Genomic DNA, 19,775 nt, shown 5'->3' on the forward strand with positions numbered 1-19,775 from the left:
GACATATCCACAGGATGAATGAAAACAGAATTTCAAAGTGAATTCTTAAAGTCATCAACTCAGGCAGGGGAAAAACAAAATGGATAAAAGAAGTTGAAGAGGACCTCAGACAAGCACACATAACAGTAAACGATGCAGAGAATAGAACTGAATTCAGGAACATCATCAAAAAACATAAATTTGACACCACAACACAGAAGAGACCACGATGCAAAGGGACAGCGGAGTGAAAGAAACAACACAGTGAACACATGAAGAAAATTTGGGCTCAGAAAAAACATAAACAATCATCATAAAGGAATTCAAGTTCAAACGGTCTCTTAAATGGGAATAATCGAAAATAAAAATAATAATAGTAATAAATAGATTCACAATTTGCAAATATGCAGAGGTGCAAACATTGATTTGGGTCATTATTTAACCAGAATCAGAATTAAATTCATACTCAAAAGAAAATTCAATAGGCGAACACTGGTGATTTTGAAATTTGATCTACACGTGATCAACGACTCTAAAATAACAGAAAAATGGGAAGAAAAATTTGCAGAATATTGGGTCAAACTTAAAACTAAAATGATCAAAACTGTGAAAGACCTGATCGTCATCACAAAATATCAAAACACCGTTGCTGGAATCAAGAATATGAGAATACACCAGAAGAAAGAAAAAAGGTATTTGAAAATTATAATTGCAGATCAGAGGAAACATGGAAGAAATTACTCAAAGTTTGGAAACAAACATCCAAGATTTTAAGAGAAAACAAAAAAAAATTTTAAGTGACCAACTGGAGTCAGTAGAAGACAAATTTAGAAACTACAACATACACAGTTTCTATGAGAGCTTTGTGAACCAAATCAAAGGGTACTCACCACAGAACCTCTGCTTTTAAAAACAAGATGGTAAATTAACTTTGACAAATAAAGAAAACTGTCAAGAACTAAACACATAGTTTTCACAGCTTTTAAACTGTCTGGAACTCCAAAGAGATTTCCAGAAATGCATCCCAAAACCACAAAGGAATTTCATCACCACCAACCCAAGAAGAAGTTTGTTCACACATCAACAGACTTAAAAACAACAAAGCACCTAAACTCTTGAAAAAAAGGCCAAAACTCACTCAAAGAAATTATACAAATAATCCAAAACATTTGTCACACAAACCATTACATAAAAAAGGCAGCAAATCAGATGTAAACAACTACAGAGGGATTGTCCTCTAATGGATCATCTACAAATCCTATAAACTTGTCTCTTGAATAGACCACAAAAGCAATCACAGCCAAAATTAGCAGAATATCAGCAGGATTCAGACTGAATAGATCATGCCCAGACAAATTTTTAGCCTCAAGACCCATTTTAATTTCATTTCGTTTAATTTTATCTTCCTGTAAATAATTTACATGATGTAGGAATTTCACAAGTGTTATTAACATGTAAATTACATGTAATACAAACATAATAACAGAATATCACTTAAATATGCATTTTTGAGAGTACAATATTTGTCATGAATGTGTACATAAATGTTAACACAGTAATTTTACACATATTCAGAATACTCATCTATGTCATAGAAACTTTTGCTTAAAAGGTAATTTTTAAGCTCAGTGTTAAATTTTACTTCATCTGTTACTTCCTTCATGTACACTTGCGGAACATTGTAAAGTTTCATTCCAAAGTAACTTATATGATTTTGGGGTTGTGTCATCCTTACCCTTTCTTCGTGCATATTTTTACAGTTGACAGTATTATAATTGTGGTAGTTCTCATTGGTGCGTAAATTGTTCAGGTGTGCTCTTGTACATAGAATGCTTTTAAATACACTCCTGGAAATTGAAATAAGAACACCGTGAATTCATTGTCCCAGGAAGGGGAAACTTTATTGACACATTCCTGGGGTCAGATACATCACATGATCACACTGACAGAACCACAGGCACATAGACACAGGCAACAGAGCATGCACAATGTCGGCACTAGTACAGTGTATATCCACCTTTCGCAGCAATGCAGGCTGCTATTCTCCCATGGAGACGATCGTAGAGATGCTGGATGTAGTCCTGTGGAACGGCTTGCCATGCCATTTCCACCTGGCGCCTCAGTTGGACCAGCGTTCGTGCTGGACGTGCAGACCGCGTGAGACGACGCTTCATCCAGTCCCAAACATGCTCAATGGGGGACAGATCCGGAGATCTTGCTGGCCAGGGTAGTTGACTTACACCTTCTAGAGCACGTTGGGTGGCACGGGATACATGCGGACGTGCATTGTCCTGTTGGAACAGCAGGTTCCCTTCCCGGTCTAGGAATGGTAGAACGATGGGTTCGATGACGGTTTGGATGTACCGTGCACTATTCAGTGTCCCCTCGATGACCACCAGTGATGTACGGCCAGTGTAGGAGATCGCTCCCCACACCATGATGCTGGGTGTTGGCCCTGTGTGCCTCGGTCGTATGCAGTCCTGATTGTGGCGCTCACCTGCACGGCGCCAAACACGCATACGACCATCATTGGCACCAAGGCAGAAGCGACTCTCATCGCTGAAGACGACACATCTCCACTCATCCCTCCATTCACGCCTGTCGCGACACCACTGGAGGCGGGCTGCACGATGTTGGGGCGTGAGCGGAAGACGGCCTAACGGTGTGCGGGACCGTAGCCCAGCTTCATGGAGACAGTTGCGAATGGTCCTCGCCAATACCCCAGGAGCAACAGTGTCCCTAATTTGCTGGGAAGTGGCGGTGCGGTCCCCTACGGCACTGCGTAGGATCCTACGGTCTTGGCGTGCATCCGTGCGTCGCTGCGGTCCGGTCCCAGGTCGACGGGCACGTGCACCTTCCGCCGACCACTGGCGACAACATCGATGTACTGTGGAGACCTCACGCCCCACGTGTTGAGCAATTCGGTGGTACGTCCACCCAGCCTCCCGCATGCCCACTATACGCCCTCGCTCAAAGTCCGTCAACTGCACATACGGTTCACATCCACGCTGTCGCGGCATGCTACCAGTGTTAAAGACTGCGATGGAGCTACATATGCCACGGCAAACTGGCTGACACTGACGGCGGCGGTGCACAAATGCTGCGCAGCTAGCGCCATTCGACGGCCAACACCGCGGTTCCTGGTGTGTCCGCTGTGCCGTGCGTGTGATCATTGCTTGTACAGCCCTCTCTCAGTGTCCGGAGCAAGTATGGTGGGTCTGACACACCGGTGTCAATGTGTTCTTTTTTCCATTTCCAGGAGTGTATATACAGCAATAGTATTGTAAGTATTTGTAATTGTTTGAAGAGGGGCTTACAGTGAGTCCTTGGAGAATTTTGTGCTATAATTTGAACATCTCTTTTCTGTAGTTTTAAAGTACTGGTATCTATAAAGTGTGATTTAGTTTTTCTTGAGAATACTATACCATAACACACAATAGACTGAAAGGAAGCAAAATATGCTAATTTAGCACTCTCTATGCTGCATACTCTGGATTTTATCCTCAATGCGAAACATGCTGAATTGAGCCTGTGGGATAAATACTTAATATGGTCATTCCAGCTTAAGTTTTGATTAATGTGCATGCACAGAAACTCTGTGGATTGCACATTCTCTATCTTTTTGTCACTCAGTTTTAATCGGAGGTCATTTCCTTGGGTTGCTTTGCCACACTGTATATAATTTGTTTTACTTAAGTGTTAATGCATTTGCATTAAATGACTGTTGTATATATTTTAGGACTATATCAGTTGTAGTCGATAGTGATTCTTTATCATCAGTTATAATTATGTTCATGTCATCTGTGAACAATGTAATTTTGGTAGCAAGGGACCAAGAACGCTTCCCCGTGGGATGCCTATTTCGACCTTTTTTGCATCCAGAACCCACTGGATTTTCTGGTTGATATAATCTGAGATGATTTCTAAAACCTAAGTTCTATCTTGAAGGTAAGATTCAAACCATTTCCATGCAACTCCTCTTACTCCTATTGCATCCATTTTGTTCAACAAAATTCGGTGATTTACGGTATCAAAGGTTTCGATATATCTAAATTAATTCCCATTACACATTTTTTATTGTCAAGATTCCTGACGGTCTCTTCAGTCTACTCAAAATGTGAGCCCTCAGGCAAAAACCTCTAGTATGCACATTTGTAGATTTAAAAAAGGTGTACGACTCGACAGACTGGCCCACACTTCTCTTTTCATCATCAATATGTTGTGCTGGAATGTTAGTCTGAATCTAGAAAAATGCACTAGCATGTGTGTGTGTGTGTGTGTGTGTGTGTGTGTGTGCACCATCTACTTTAGATGAAGGCTTTTGGCTGAAAGCTCACTTGTTTAGTAGTCTTTTAATTATGCCTGTCTGTGGCTCAACATCACCACTATACAGTGAGTAGCAATCTATCCTTTTCATTAGTATTTTTTAATCATAAGGGATTATTAACAGCCCTGTAAAACAGCTGAAAAAATGTTTTGTGCCCGCAAAAACTGTATTACAACTGGAGGTGATGCCATTTTGCAGACTGATGTTTGCTTGTTGTCATCATTCAGGAGAACAGTGATTAGTCAGTCATGATGCAATGTGGGGGGAATACAGTCCCATATCAAGTTATCTTCACAAAAAATACATGGTGAACACATCAGTAGTTTTTGTTTCACCATTTTAAGAGTGTGGGGTGAAGCTGCTTTGATAATTGGAAGTTTTTAAACAAGACGATGCAATATTGTGCATAATGTGTAGGAATGCCTTATGATTTGTCATGGGCTTGCATTGCTGTTCCATATGAACAAAGATTCAGCCTTTTTACCACAGATCTTACACAATATCTCATTTTTCCATCACCATAGACATTCCTCCTACAGTTTTCTACAAATTTGCCACACTAATATGATATTGTTGGTTCCTGTCACTCTTCCATGGAAGCAAAAGTGATTGATGGATTCCTATATCACTGGACATGATAAAATGGATGCAATAAATATCAAATACCAGAGTGTAGCATGTATTTGGCACTGAGGAAGCATGTGATGAATTGCACTTTGCATATGGTTGTAGTCTCTACTCTCAGCTTAATTTTCAATGTGCTTCACATCATAATCAGATAAACTGCCTTAGTGCACTTCATACAAAAAGTGGAAAACACCATTTTTTTTTAAAACTGGCTATTCTATGCATCTGTGTCATGGTATATATATGGTGGACAAATAAATGTTGCTTCCAAATGACTTCTGCACAATTCATCTTAGTAATTGTAATTTGAATACTTCATAACAGCAATTTTCATACTAACTCTATGTCATTTATTTCTCACTGAGCATCAAATGCTAAAACTAAGAAAAGATTGCAACTCACCTGGTCCTTTGGCACCTCCAGACATCAGTCTCCCAAGGCGGAATATTACTGCTCGTTCATATTCTTGGACAACCTGTGGAATATGTTTAAATTCAGAGATGATATTCCAATTGTGAGAACTACTGAAAGCAACCTAACCAACAAACTGGATCACACAAAAGAAATGTAACAATAGGAAGTCTCAGATGGAATAACAACAATAATGAGAGGACAGATGGCTACTCATTTCATGGAGGATGTGTTGAGTTGCAGACAGGCACAATGAAAATGGCAGATAAAATATTAAACCTTTTTCACAAACTGTCAGAGGGCACTAGAGCCCAACTGTGTCTAATGAAGCAGGGGTTGGTGGGGGAGAGGGGGGGGGGGGGAGGAGTGACAACGTATGCTGCTTTCTATGTGAACATGACTAACAAAAATTGTATTTTGCTCAAGGTGGACCCACCAAAAATAATTATTTTTAATCAAACATGGAAGAAAAGTTTCAACATCTATGTAATAATTTAAGTGTCCCGCCAGGCATTTCCAAGCAAGCTCCACAACAAATTCCAAAACACCGCAGAAAAATTCCTCAAAACTATTCTAACATAAAATTCAACAGAATCTGTCTTTTGCTTGGTAAAATACTTATATAAAAAACTTTGTTTTTCAATTTTGTAAATACCTTCTTAAAAAGTCAGATTTATATGTGTACAAGTAGTAAAGAGCATTTTTCCTGTTTCTTAGATAGAAATTAAAATTCACTGATGATGCTGAAACTTCAGCAAAACATGTCTGTCTAATAGAAGGAACAAAGAAAAAATTGTTTTGCTCTGGGTGGAACCACTCCAAAAACAAATTTATTTATGCTTCAGTCTTATATAACTAAAAAGCTGGATTCAATGTGTTTTAAGCAAGATTTTTATTGGACACTATCTTCTAGAAGCTGATGCTGGACACACATAAGGTGAGAATATTCTCTTGAAACATAAAGAAGAAAATGTAGTAATAGTGATGGTCACTAGAAATGCATGAATGAAACTTCTGCACAATATCCAAAGGGGCTGTCATAACTGGTAGCTAAGATTTTTATTATGATTTCATATGAGTTAAAGGGATGTGAGACAACAGTTACATTTTAATTGGTTGTGTAAGATGGGCATGGTATTCTGGAAGCGAACAGAAATGTGGGAAATTGTGATGCATCTTCTCATAGGGGTGAATGACTGTATTCCATGACAGATTGTCTACTGTATGATACAAAAGATGTATTTCCTCATTTTTTTACCCATGGCAGAGTATAAGCTTTATTATCTTTATTTTTTACTCATGGCAGACTATAAGCTTTATTGATAATTTTTAAAAAGTAAAAACTATGTACTGGATAGTGGTTCATACACAAACATTGACTTTCACAGATGTTGTCAATATCCAAGTCTGAAACATAGTTGTAACTTACTACAAATGGTCAGTGCAGCTTCTCTCTTTATACTTTGATGTTAACTGCTTCTTAAATACAATTTTCAGAGAAAAACTGCCTTGTTTGGAGGAATATATCGCTTATTTTTACCAACTGCAGTGGAACATGAAGTGTTGCTAGATAAGCTATAAATGAATTAACAACTTTGATGGTAGTTAGGACCTCAACATAAATTCAGTGATCTGTGACAGGACAACGAAGTATTCAGGGAATGTACACAGCAAAAGAGCATGTGCAGAATGTGGAATAATGACTACAATCATAAACAAGGGTAAGTCTTGGGTCTGATCTTGTTCATTTTATATAACTGACCATCCAAGAAGCAGAAATAGCCATTTTGGCCAATGATGCAAGTATAATGAAGTCTATGGGGACCTCACTGTCAATGTCGCAAGTGGAAATGAATAAGACACTTCAGGTGTTGGATTGTGCTCCTGCCCAGTGACTATCTTTAATGCTTTTAGTTCATGTAGACAATTATCTAGAGTATAATTGTTATAGTTGTATCTCAATGTGGTTAATAAAGTTCATTAAACAGCATCAATCTGCTGTCTGCATTTCACTACATGCTTTTCCTCAAGGGAATTTCTCAGCACTGGGGCTGCAATGAATAACAGCAGCTACTACAATTTAATGAGTTTGCTTTGCCTGACTGTTTCCATTTGACAATGAAGCCGCCCCACAATTGCCACTTGTTTGAACAAAAGATATCAGAAAATGAGTCTCATTGTGCTTCATATAATGTTTTCCACTTCACAGATTAACCTACAGAATACGTGAAACATAAAGCCGACATTCTTCTTTACTGTGGTATTGACTGCAACAATAACCCATTTGTGCATGAACAATGTGCAATGACTTTTGATCTTTTGTAAAATGAAGAAATAATACAACAGTTACTGAATCCACAGTCTTTTATTCTGCTCATGGCCAGTTTCAGAACACTGTTCTTACACAACTGATTTGTATCACACTCAATAATATACATTCCAGGATAGGAGAAATGATCCTTTCTGAAGACTTTATGGTTCTTTAACCTATTACCCAAATTTTTTGGTATGAAAAATATCGGAGTTGTATTGGTTGACATCAGTTTCTTACCAATCCTCTCTGATATGTACCCATGTTATGGATCTCATAAAACTTGTTCTTTTTCATGTTCTCTACTGCGTTCAGAGTGATTCCCTTCCATGTTCCCTCACATTCCAGTAGTAGTTTCTTATTCAGTTTCTCAATAATAGACCCTGGATGTGCATGGCAATATACCTGACTTACTGAACCCTCTTTCACATGCGTCTTATGGAACATTATTTAATCTGTTTAGGAGGGACCAGAAGGCGACAGGTTTATATTTAATCAGATGGGTCGTTGTTACATTCAGAACTAAGTCAGTAGTTAAATCGCAGAAATGAAGGGTTTGACATCTACAGGGAAGAATCTACTTTCTTCTACCCTAGAGAGTATCATGTTGAGTGGGATACAAGCCAGTTGTGTAAGAGCAGACACTCTGGCCAGGCAGGCAGGAATTCTTATATAAGGTTAATAGAACATAAAGACCTAGCCAATTCCAGGTCAGCTCTGACAATGCATTTGATTGGCAACCAGCATCAGCTACAGCAGGTTAGTGATAACTTAACTGCCTTATACTGCAGAGAAAGGTCAGATACACATTGTTCTGGAAGTAATTGAAATCTTAAGATGACTTCATTTTCACCCTTCAATACAATTAATGAATGCACTTACTTGTATCACAAAAATGTTTTAGTTAAATATGATATGCAGGCATGTTTGCATGAGCATATAACATAGCATTTTTCCTTTTAAAAAATTCTTTTTTAAATGCACACATACTCTTCCCTCTTAATGTTGTGATGGTTTCATCACCTTTCTGCTGTTATTTTCTGCTTTTTCAGTTTAAACAGTTCATTAATCACATATGTGTTTCATATCATTCCTGCATTATGGATTTTGTATGGCCTCAGTACTCACAGCTTGTATTTACCATTACATACTTTTCCTGTTTGTGTTCCCAGTCATGCAGCATGGGGAAATAGCTTTTATGAAATTTGTATAAGTAATGCCACATGGTATGTGATTTCTCTTCAGCTTTATTTGCATTTTATAGTGACTTCTGGTATCCAGTCTCGATGTCCATCTTTTCAGATTTTTCTAGGTCCCTTTTATCCTTCTCAAGGGGGAAGTATGGTTTCATGAACAACAGTGGGGTGAAGATGATCTAATCAATTTTATTTTTAAGTAACATCTTGTTCTCTCTTTTAATTTATTTTATGTCATTTTATAAATTTTAGCTGCATAGTTCCTTATCTGACATTTCAGACTTGAGGATCCAAACCCCCCCCCCCCTCCCCCGCCCCCCTCCACCAAGTTGTGCAACACAACACCTTCATTACAGTTAACAGCAGATGATGAAATATTAAGTGTTGTGAAACTGGTCATGTATACAAAAAAAGATTGTGAATTAAGCAACTTTTATGCAGTTTCTTCATTTTAAACAATGGACTTTACTGTTGTGGCTGCCTAATAAGAAGGACTCCTTGTACTTTTTATCTTCTTGGTGACTTTGGCAATGAGCTTAAGCTGTTTTCCCAACATCAAGGCAGTTCCCCACAGAATATTTCTGGACTACACAGTGGTGAATCATTCAAGTTTGCTGGTCCTTCCACACCAGACACAATCCAGCCAAGTTGGCTCATAATCCCACATGAGATCCAGCCAGCTGGGCCATGCGAGAGGATTCTCAGTTCACTATCTGTGTTGTGCATGATCCAGAGGATGTTGTCTGCTGTCACACTCTGACCACATTACTTCTACTACAAAGTTTATGGGGAAAATTTGTACAGCCAAAGTTTCACCCAAAACTGTCACCCTGCCAACAGGTACAACTGCGACTGGTAACTTGGTTCGCGGTCATCAAATACATTCTATAGAGCTCTATTAATCAACTTAGGAGAGCATGCCAACACCATCAGTGATGTTGTAGACACCCCTCCATCCAATGGAAATATGCCACTGGCAAAGCAGTGTTGCTTTACCAGCTCACCAAGACAGTGGTGGAGCAGTTATGACAAGTAATTGATGATGAACGACTAGGCAACAGGACACCATCTCAGCTCTGTGGATGTCACAATACATTAATCAACTCGAATCTCATGCTGAAAAACCACTATGGATGCTGTGGCTTATCAAACCATCATCACAGGTACAACTGAAAACAAACACACATGAGAGTTGCCTGATGGAGTGCAAATTACTTCTGACTGACAGACTCTTTTCTATTTGTCAACACTGACAGCACCCAAATGTAATAGAAAACAATGTCACCCCACCGGTACATTCCTGAAGCATGATGCCAATTGCAACTGTGGGCAGCCGACATGACCCACGCAGTTCTGGACACTTATGGCAGCGACATGATAGTGGTGACCTCTGGCCAGCTACAACAAACATGCTCCCAACTGATGACAATATTCTGCTGGTAGGTGAGCTGATGTGACTATGACCATGTTGGTTCCACCCTTGTTTTAGTGACAAAGCAGGCCACTGCTCTACAATGTGCAGTCACCAAAATACAAAATGTGGCCCGCAGATCACTGCACTCACTCAAGTTGCCTACAGTTAAAACACAGTGACCAGACCTGTTCTGACAAAGATCTAAGTGACAGTGGTAGACTAGCTTGCTAGCACACTAAACAAATCAATACTTCATGATTGACACCATCTGTGTAGTGAGCACCATTCCAAGGGAGAATCCAGCAACACAGATTCCTACACCAGCTCTCCACCTGCATGCCACAAGTGACTCTCCTGTCAGACTTTATTGACCTCTAAGATGTCTCCATGAAAAATTTTCATGGCAGTTCATAGTTACAGATGTTCATGAACTAGTCTTGGCCATGGATTTCCTCCATCACTTCAATCTCTCCCCAGATCTGATGTGATGAGCCCTCCCACACAAATAGCAGAGAACCAGTACAAGGCATCACCGGTAACTCACCACTATAGCACAGCTAGCTTCAGAGGGCTCTACTCCACAAATATTTTCCCTGAGCTCTACATATGATAATTGTCTACAGCTACCTTTTTACTGTCATATGTAAGAATCAGAAATACACAAGATCAAAACATGCTATGAGGACAGCAGAAAGGAAAAATAATCAGAGTACACAACAAGAATTGCGAGTTGCATGCCATATTTATTTCTTTAGGAAGTAAGTTAGATGCTGTGAGTTCCTAGCAGCAACACCTCAAACAGGGGCAGCACCACTGTCCTGATATAACCAACAAGAATGAGCCAGCAACAAGCATGGTGTCAGCAGCAGACACACACATACAATTGAGACAGCATGCAATGCAGAGTCCATCAAACACACAGGTCAGTACAAAGAATTTTTCTCGCAGTTTGCATGCATGCTCAGAGTGTGGTATCGATGTTCCCCTTCCTGCCTACGACTCACTTGTGACATTTCAAGAAAGAGATATTCAACATGAAATTGTGCATAAAATCAGTACTACACCAGGCTGCATAGGCTGGCCCAGATAGTCTCGAGCAGCCAAAACTGCCAGTGACAAACCACTGAAAGCTAGCATTGTCTGCTAGTCTGACAGCTATTGGGTTTTGCCTACATATTTTGTCCCAAAAAAGATGGAACGTATAGATTATTGTGTTTGCAACACAAGCACAGTTCCTAACAGCTACCCAATACTGAACATTCAAGACCTAACTCATATCTTAGCAAACACTTTTGTGTTCATTGTTTCAGACTGTAGAAAAGATTACCTGAAAATTCCTATGGCTTCTGAGGACATATGCAAGACAGCAGTCATCACACCATTTGAGCTTGACACATGTTTGTTCACACATCACGATTTGAAAATTGTGGACCAAACATGGCAACACTTTATTAACAGTGTCCTCTACAAGTTTCCTTTCTGTTAGGCATACTTAGATGATATTTTGCTTTTTTTTTCAGCCTTCCCGTAGGAACATGAGCAATATCTCACCCTCATTTTCAAGAGTCTTGAACATTTCGCTGTAGCGATAACTGATGACAAATGCCAACTTAGGAAATTTGGAGTAATGTTTTCTCACTCACAACAGGGTTTGCCCCATGATCCACCACACAGAAACCATCCATTAGCTTTGATGGCCTAAGAATTATCACGAATTATGCGAATTTCTTGCCATTAATTTTTATAGACATCCCATACTCCATGCAGTTGGCAGACAGGCACTGCTGACAAATGCACTGCCCAGCAAACATAAGGGGTGCAACAAGCATTTCATCAAATTACATTCAGTTTACCACATGCTATAATAGTAGCTCATCCAATCATGACAACTCCCTTGTCAATTACACCTGACATGAGTGACAATATCTTTGGAGCTATTCTTCAACAGACAATATCAGGTGAACCATTTAATTTCTTCTCCCAGAAGCTAACTGAATCTCAACATAACTGGTCAGCTTATGACAGAGAATTGTTTGCAATATACAAAGCAGTGTGACATTTCAAAGTCAACACTCAGGACAGACCACTTACTATTTGTAATGATTGCCAACCACTGATGGATTCCATATGTAATCAAGCAAAAGACTGTTCCCCAAGTCACTTCTGACACCTTCATTACATCACACAGTCTGTCAATGGTATCCATCACCTCAAGGGCATGGAAAATGTGTTGGCTGACTACCTGTCTCAAGTTCACACATTTTCAGTTGATGTTAATTACGATGAGCTTGCTAAGGCACAACGAACTGGTACACAAAAATGCAACCTCCTGCAAGATACCATGACTGGTTTGAATCCTGAATGGTGTAACATTCCAGATTCCTCCACACTTCATAAAACCACTTGAGATCACTAGCTCCAGTCAATTTGTGTAAACCTATGTTTGGCAGCTTGCATGGACAGTCACACCCAAGAGTACATACCTTGGTTAAACTAGTCACTGACCAGTTTGTTTGGCTGAATGTGAAATGAGAATGTAATTTTTGGGCTCAAGCTTACATGACAAGCTTATCAACACTGTAAAGTCAGTCAGCATGCACAGCTGCCACATTGTCAATACAAAATTTTGCACAGAGCATAACTTAATCATAGCTAACACTTGGTTCAAGAATCATGAAAGAAGGTTGTATACATGGAAGAAGCCTGGAGATACTAGAAGGTTTCAGATAGATTATATAATGGTAAGACAGAGATTTAGGAACCAGGTTTTAAATTGTAAGACATTTCCAGGGGCAGATGTGGACTCTGACCACCATCTATTGGTTATGAACTGTAGATTAAAACTCAAGAAACTGCAAAAAGGTGGGAATTGAAGGAGATGGGACCTGGATAAACTGAGAGAACCAGAGGCTGTACAGAGTTTCAGGGAGAGCATAAGGGAACAATTGACAGGAATGGGGGAAAGAAATACAGTAGAAGAAGAATGGGTAGCTTTGAGGAATGAAATAGTGAAGGCAGCAGAGGATCAAGTAGGTAAAAAGTTGAGGGCTAGTAGAAATCCTTGGGTAACAGAAGAGATACTGAATTTTATTGATGAAAGGAGAAAATATAAAAATGCAGTAAATGAAGCAGGCAAAAAGGAATAAAAACGTCTCAAAAATGAGATAGACAGTAGGTGCAAAATGGCTAAGCAGGGATGGCTAGATGACAAATGTAAGGATGTAGAGGCTTATCTCACTAGGGGTAAGATAGATACTGCCTACAGGAAAATTAAAGAGATCTTTGGAGAAAAGAGAACCACTTGCATGAATATCAAGAGTTCAGATGGAAACCCAGTTCTAAGCAAAGAAGGGAAAGCAGAAAGATGGAAGGACTATATAGAGGGTCTTTACAGGGGCGATGTTCTCGAGGACAATATTATGGAAACGGAAAGGGATGTGGATGAAAATGAAATGGGAGATACGATACTGCATGAAGAGTTCGACAGAGTACCGAAAGACCTAAGTCGAAACAAGGCCCCGGGAGTAGACAATATTCCATTAGAACCACTGACAGCCTTGGGAGAGCCAGTCCTGACAAAATGGCTAAGCAGGGATGGCTAGATGACAAATGTAAGGATGTAGAGGCTTATCTCACTAGGGGTAAGATAGACACTGCCTAGAGGAAAATTAAAGAGACCTTTGGAGAAAAGAGAACCACTTACATGAATATCAAGAGTTCAGATGGAAACCCAGTTCCAAGCAAAGTCCTGTTGTAGAATTTTAGAACATGTTTTTTGCTCGCGTATCATGTCCTTTTTGGAAACTCAGAATCTACTCTGTAGGAATCAACACGGATTCCAGAAACAGCAATCGTGTGAGACCCAACTCGCTTTATTTGTTCATGAGACCCAGAAAATATTAGATACAGGCTCCCAGGTAGATGCTATTTTCCTTGACTTCCGGAAGGCGTTCGATACAGTTCCGCACTGTCGCCCGATAAACAAAGTAAGAGCCTATGGAATATCAGACCAGCTGTGTGGCTGGATTGAAGAGTTTTTAGCAAACAGAACACAGCATGTTGTTATCAGTGGGGAGACGTCTACAGACGTTAAAGTAACCTCTGGCGTGCCACAGGGGAGTGTTCCATGCGGCTTTTCGCGGATGTGCTGTAGTATACAGAGAAGTTGCAGCATTAGAAAATTGTAGCGAAATGCAGGAAGATCTGCAGCGGATAGGCATTTGGTGCAGGGAGTGGCAACTGACCCTTAACATAGGCAAATGTAATGTATTGCGAATACATAAAAAGAATGATCCAATATTGTATGATTATATGATAGCGGAACAAACACTGGTAGCAGTTACTTCTGTAAAATATCTGGGAGTATGCGTGCAGAACGATTTGAAGTGGAATGACCATATAAAATTAATTGTTGGTAAGGCGGGTGCCAGGTTGAGATTCATTGGGAGAGCCCTTAGAAAATGTAGTCCATCAACAAAGGAGGTGGCTTGCAAACCACTCGTTCGACCTATACTTGAGTATTGCTCATCAGTGTGGGATCCATACCAGATCGGGTTGACGGAGGAGATAGAGAAGATCCAAAGAAGAGAGGCGCGTTTTGTCACAGGGTTATTTGGTAACCGTGATAGCGTTATGAAGATGTTTAGCAAACTCAAGTGGCAGACTCTGCAAGAGAGGCGCTCTGCATCGCGGTGTAGCTTGCTCGCCAGGTTTCGAGAGGGTGCGTTTCTGGATGAGGTATCGAATATATTGCTTCCCCCTACTTATACCTCCCGAGGAGATCACGAATGTAAAATTAGAGAGATTCGAGTGCGTACGGAGGCTTTCAGACAGTCGTTCTTCCTGCGAACCATATGCGACTGGAACAGAAAAGGGAGGTAATGACCGTGGCACGTAAAGTGCCCTCCGCCACACACCATTGGGTGGCTTGCAGAGTATAAATGTAGATGTAGATGTAGATGTAGAACTCTACCATCTGGTGAGCAAGAGGTATGAGACAGGCAAAATTCCCTCAGGCTTCAAGAAGAATATAATAATTCCAATTCCAAAGAAAACAGGTGTTGACAGATGTGAAAATTACTGAACTATCAGTTTAATGAGTCACAGCTGCAAAATACTAACGTGAATTCTTTACAGAAAAATGGAAAAACTGGTAGAAGCTGACCTCGGCAAAGATTAGTCTGGATTCCGTAGAAATGTTGAAACACGTGAGGCAATACTGACCCTACGACTTATCTTAGAAGAAAGATTAAGGAAAGGCAGAACTACGTTTCTAGCATTTGCAGACTCAGAGAAAGCTTTTGACAATGTTGACTGGAATACTCTCTTTCGAATTCTGAAGGTGGTAGGGGTAAAATACAGGGAGCGAAAGGCTATTTACAATCTGTACATATACCAGATGGCAGTTAAAAGAGTCGAGGGGCATGAACGGGAAGCAGTGGTTGGGAAAGGAGTGAGACAGGGTTGTAGCCTATCCCAGATGTTATTCAATCTGTATATTGAGCCAGCAGTAACGGAAACAAAAGAAAAGTTCAGTGTAGGTATTATAATCCATGGAGAAGAAATAAAAACTTTGAGGTTTGCCGATGACATTGTAATTCTGTCAGAGACAGCAAAGGACTTGGAAGAGTAATTGAACGGAATGGACAGTGTCTTGAAAGGAGGGTATAAGATGAACATCAACAAAAGCAAAACAAGGATAATGGAATTTAATCAAATTAAGTCACGTGATGCTGATGGAATTAGATTAGGAAGTGAGATACTTAAAGTAGTAAAGGAGTTTTGCTATTTGGGGAGCAAAATAACTGATGATGGTTGAAGTAGAGAGGATATAAAATGTAGAATGGCAATGAAAAGGAAAGCGTTTCAGAAGAAGAGATATTTGTTAACATCAAGTATTGATTTAAGTGTCAGGAAGTCGTTTCTGAAAGTATTTGTATGGAGTGTAGCCATGTATGGAAGTGAAACATGGACGATAAATAGTTTAAACAAGAAGAGAATAGAAGCTTTCAGAATGTGGTGCTACAGAAGAATGCTGAAGATTAGATGGGTAGATCACATAACTAATGAGGAGGTACTAAATGAAATTGGGGAGAAGAAGATTTTGTGGCACAATTTGACTAGAAGAAGGGATCAGTTGGTAAGATATGTTCTGAGCCATCAAGGAATCACCAGCTTAGTACTGGAGGGCAGCATGGAGTAAAAATCATAGAGGGAGACCAAGAGATGAATACACTATGACTAAGCAGATTCAGAAGGATGTAGGCTGCAGTAGGTACTGGGAGATGAAGAAGCTTGCACAGGATAGAGTAGCATGGAGAGCTGCATCAAAGCAGTCTCAGGACTGAAGACCACAACAACAACAACAATTTTGAAAATAGATTTAAGTGTTAGGAAGTCTTTTCTGAAGGTATTTGTCTGGAGTGTAAGCATGTATGTAAGTGAAACATGAATTGCAAACAGTTTATACAAGAATAGAGTAGACGCTTTTGGAATGTAGTGCTACAGAAGACTGCTTAGGATTTGATGTGTAGATGCACTTCTAACGTAGCTGGGGGGGGGGGGGGAGTTGGGAAGACAAGAATTTTGTGGCACAACCTGACTAAGTTAAGGAGATGTTTGATAGAACATATTCTGAGACATCAAAGAATCATCATTTTAATACTGGTGGGAAGGGTGGGAGGGGAGGGGGTGCAAAAATCATAGAGGGAGACCAATTGATGAATACAGTAAGCAGATTCAGAGATGAAGAGTTTTGCACAGGATAGTGTAGCATGGAGAGCTGCTTCAAACCAGTCTTCAGACTGAAAGACCACATCAACAACAAGGGGAACCATATTATGGAAATCTTCTGCTGATGTTATGGAAGGCTGTCAAAATGAAGCATGATAAGAAGCTGCCCAAAGGGGTGTATTTGCTTCATGACAGTTCCCAGCTCAAGCTGCACAGGACAGTCTCACAGACATTGCTTCTTTGGGCTATCAAATTTGTTCCCTCCCCTCCCTACATATTTTTCTGACATGGTGGCAGGTAGTGACTTTCTTCTTTTCTAGGATGCATGCTAGTCATTTACAGAATGGTGACTAGGTGATTTCTGAGGTGGAATGTTTCCTGAGCAGGAAAAATGCTGACTTTTGCAACTAAGGCCTCTGCCAGGCCATCCATCACTGGGAAAAATATGTCATATTGGAGGGCAAATACACAGAGAAGACTAACGCCATCACAAATTTTCATGATCACAGCTGGATTGTATTTGAGGGTGATAATTAAAGGTTTGTGACTACTCCTTATAGTTTTTCTTTGCAATCTCTAAGGCTTTTCTGTATCTTTCACATATCTTTAGTGGAGACTGTATTAAGTTATAGCAAAGAATGAATAACTAATATAATTAAATCATTCATTGTAAGTCAAAAATGAGAAAAAAGTTAACAATATGGAAGATATAGGTTTCATATTTGGTTGAGGAAGATTAATTGCTAACATCATTTTTTCTTACTGTACATGAATAATATGACAGAGGCTATTCATGAGGAGGTAATTAGGTTGGCAAATGAAAAATCTCTAATGGTAAATAAAGGAAAGAAGGGTATAGTGACCAGGTTGGGAAAAGTGGACACTGCTTATCTGATGCCTTCAACAGAGCTGCTTCCTACTGAGAAGTGGCCAAAATAGGTGTAATCCACACCATTAGTGTTGCCAGTGATGTTGAAAACAGAAGCTTGCACCATTGTTTAGGTTTTTTGATTGTTTGATCAAAAGTCACTCATATTACTTTAGTTGCTTTGCTTTTATATAGAGCAACAGGTTTTTGTGATCTCATGGTTCTTGCAATGCCTTTTGGCTTACAAATATAAGTCACTGTCAATTCCTTCTGCTGGCTGCAGTGGCTGAGCAGTTCCAGGCACTTCAGTCCAGAACCACGTGACTGCTACGGTCACAGGTTTGAATTCTGACTCGGGCATGGATGTGTGTGATGTCCTTAGGTTGGTTAGATTTAAGTAGTTCTAAGTTCTAGGGGACTGATGACCTCAGATGTTAAGTCCCTTAGTACTCAGAGCCATTTGAACCATCATTTCCTTCTGTTGTATTGTTTTGCATGTGAACCACTGATACAGATGTGGCATCCGAATGGGAAAAATGGCCAAACTACACATCAGTAAAAGTGGCCAAGGTCTGTTTATCCCAATGAGAATTAGCTAATTCCATATTTTATGATTAGTATAACAACTGAAACAAAACATTACAAATAATTTTATACACAAAACTAATATCTGTTATTCTGCTCTCCTGCAAGGACTCACAGGAGCTTCAAGATGTCAACAAGTACATCCAGAAAGTAAAGCAACAAATATAGACCTCTGTTGTGATGCAAAAGGCAATTGAAGCAGTGAGGAATGATAACATGCCTTTTCCAGCAGCAGCAAAACAATTCGATATTCCCAATAATATGCTAAAACGAAGGGTTCTAGGAGAAGCAGAGATGCAGTTGGCAGTAAGAAGGCTATGGACAGCTGAAGGGCAGTGTTCATTGAAAAAGAACAGAACAGAATTACATTTTTGAAATGGAAAAGCGATTTTATGAAATTACAGTGACTGACGAGGTGATTAGCATTCCAGTTTGCAGAGCATTAATAATACCACATTTTCAACATGCAAAGAATGGGTGGCATGCTTTAGAGAATGGCATCCTAATATTAGTATTAGGAAGCCAGAATTTACGTCTATGGCTAGAGCACAAGCATTTAACAAGGTGGACATAGACAAGTTTTTTGATATCCTTAAAACATTGCAAGATAAACGATTTCATCCGGCTCATCATATTTGTAATGTAGATGAAACTGAATTCTCAGAGGCCATCAGAGTGGTGTCACCTAAATAAATGTATTTTTAAACTAAAGTAACACAAAAAATGGAAAATTTCTATAGGTTTTAAATACATTAAAGCAAGTCAATAATTCTTAGAAAATGTTAAATATTAGTAATGTAATAAAAAATAAAACACAAATAGCCACAAAATAAAATGCAACACAAAAGTCAGACATGTTCACATTTTATCAACTAAATGTACTAGTTGTGGATGTTCAATTGGAAAAACAAAGCAATGAATAGAACATACATACTACCTGACAACAGATACACACACACACACACACACACACACACACACACACACACACGCACATACACAGACACGTACACCCAAACTAAAAACTAGGACTAAAAGTGGGGTTAACATTGAAGCACAAACGTAGTTGTCAGTTTGAGCTTGTTTATGCATCAGCAGAAATTAAGAAAACAAATAATTTTTGAAAGAAAAAAAAAGTTTGATGAGAAAATGCAGAAAGCCAATAAGATCAAAGTTGTTCTATAGATAAATATTTATTCATAGTAGTAACACATGTTTTTGAAATAAATATAGCTTTTGGAAAGTGCTTGCTTTTGGTATCTCATGGAATAGTAAAACTTATTTCTTCCTGGCTTCATTTTTCTTCATCAGTAAGTGTGTGGTTA

The 19,775-nt window shown here is 39.4% G+C and overlaps 1 protein-coding gene across 3 annotated transcripts in view; it reads right to left on the reverse strand.

The window, feature by feature from the left end:
- Positions 1-19,775, reverse strand: part of LOC126259963 (band 7 protein AGAP004871) — a 570,890-nt gene that overhangs the window by 68,602 nt on the left and 482,513 nt on the right. For all 3 annotated transcript variants that reach the window (XM_049957076.1, XM_049957075.1, XM_049957077.1), the window contains one exon: positions 5,336-5,408. In XM_049957076.1, coding sequence (XP_049813033.1) covers positions 5,336-5,408 — 73 coding nt within the window. The remainder of the gene's footprint in view (positions 1-5,335; positions 5,409-19,775) is intronic.

Source organism: Schistocerca nitens, chromosome 5 (genome assembly GCF_023898315.1).
Source record: "Schistocerca nitens isolate TAMUIC-IGC-003100 chromosome 5, iqSchNite1.1, whole genome shotgun sequence".
Lineage (NCBI taxonomy): Eukaryota > Metazoa > Arthropoda > Insecta > Orthoptera > Acrididae > Schistocerca > Schistocerca nitens.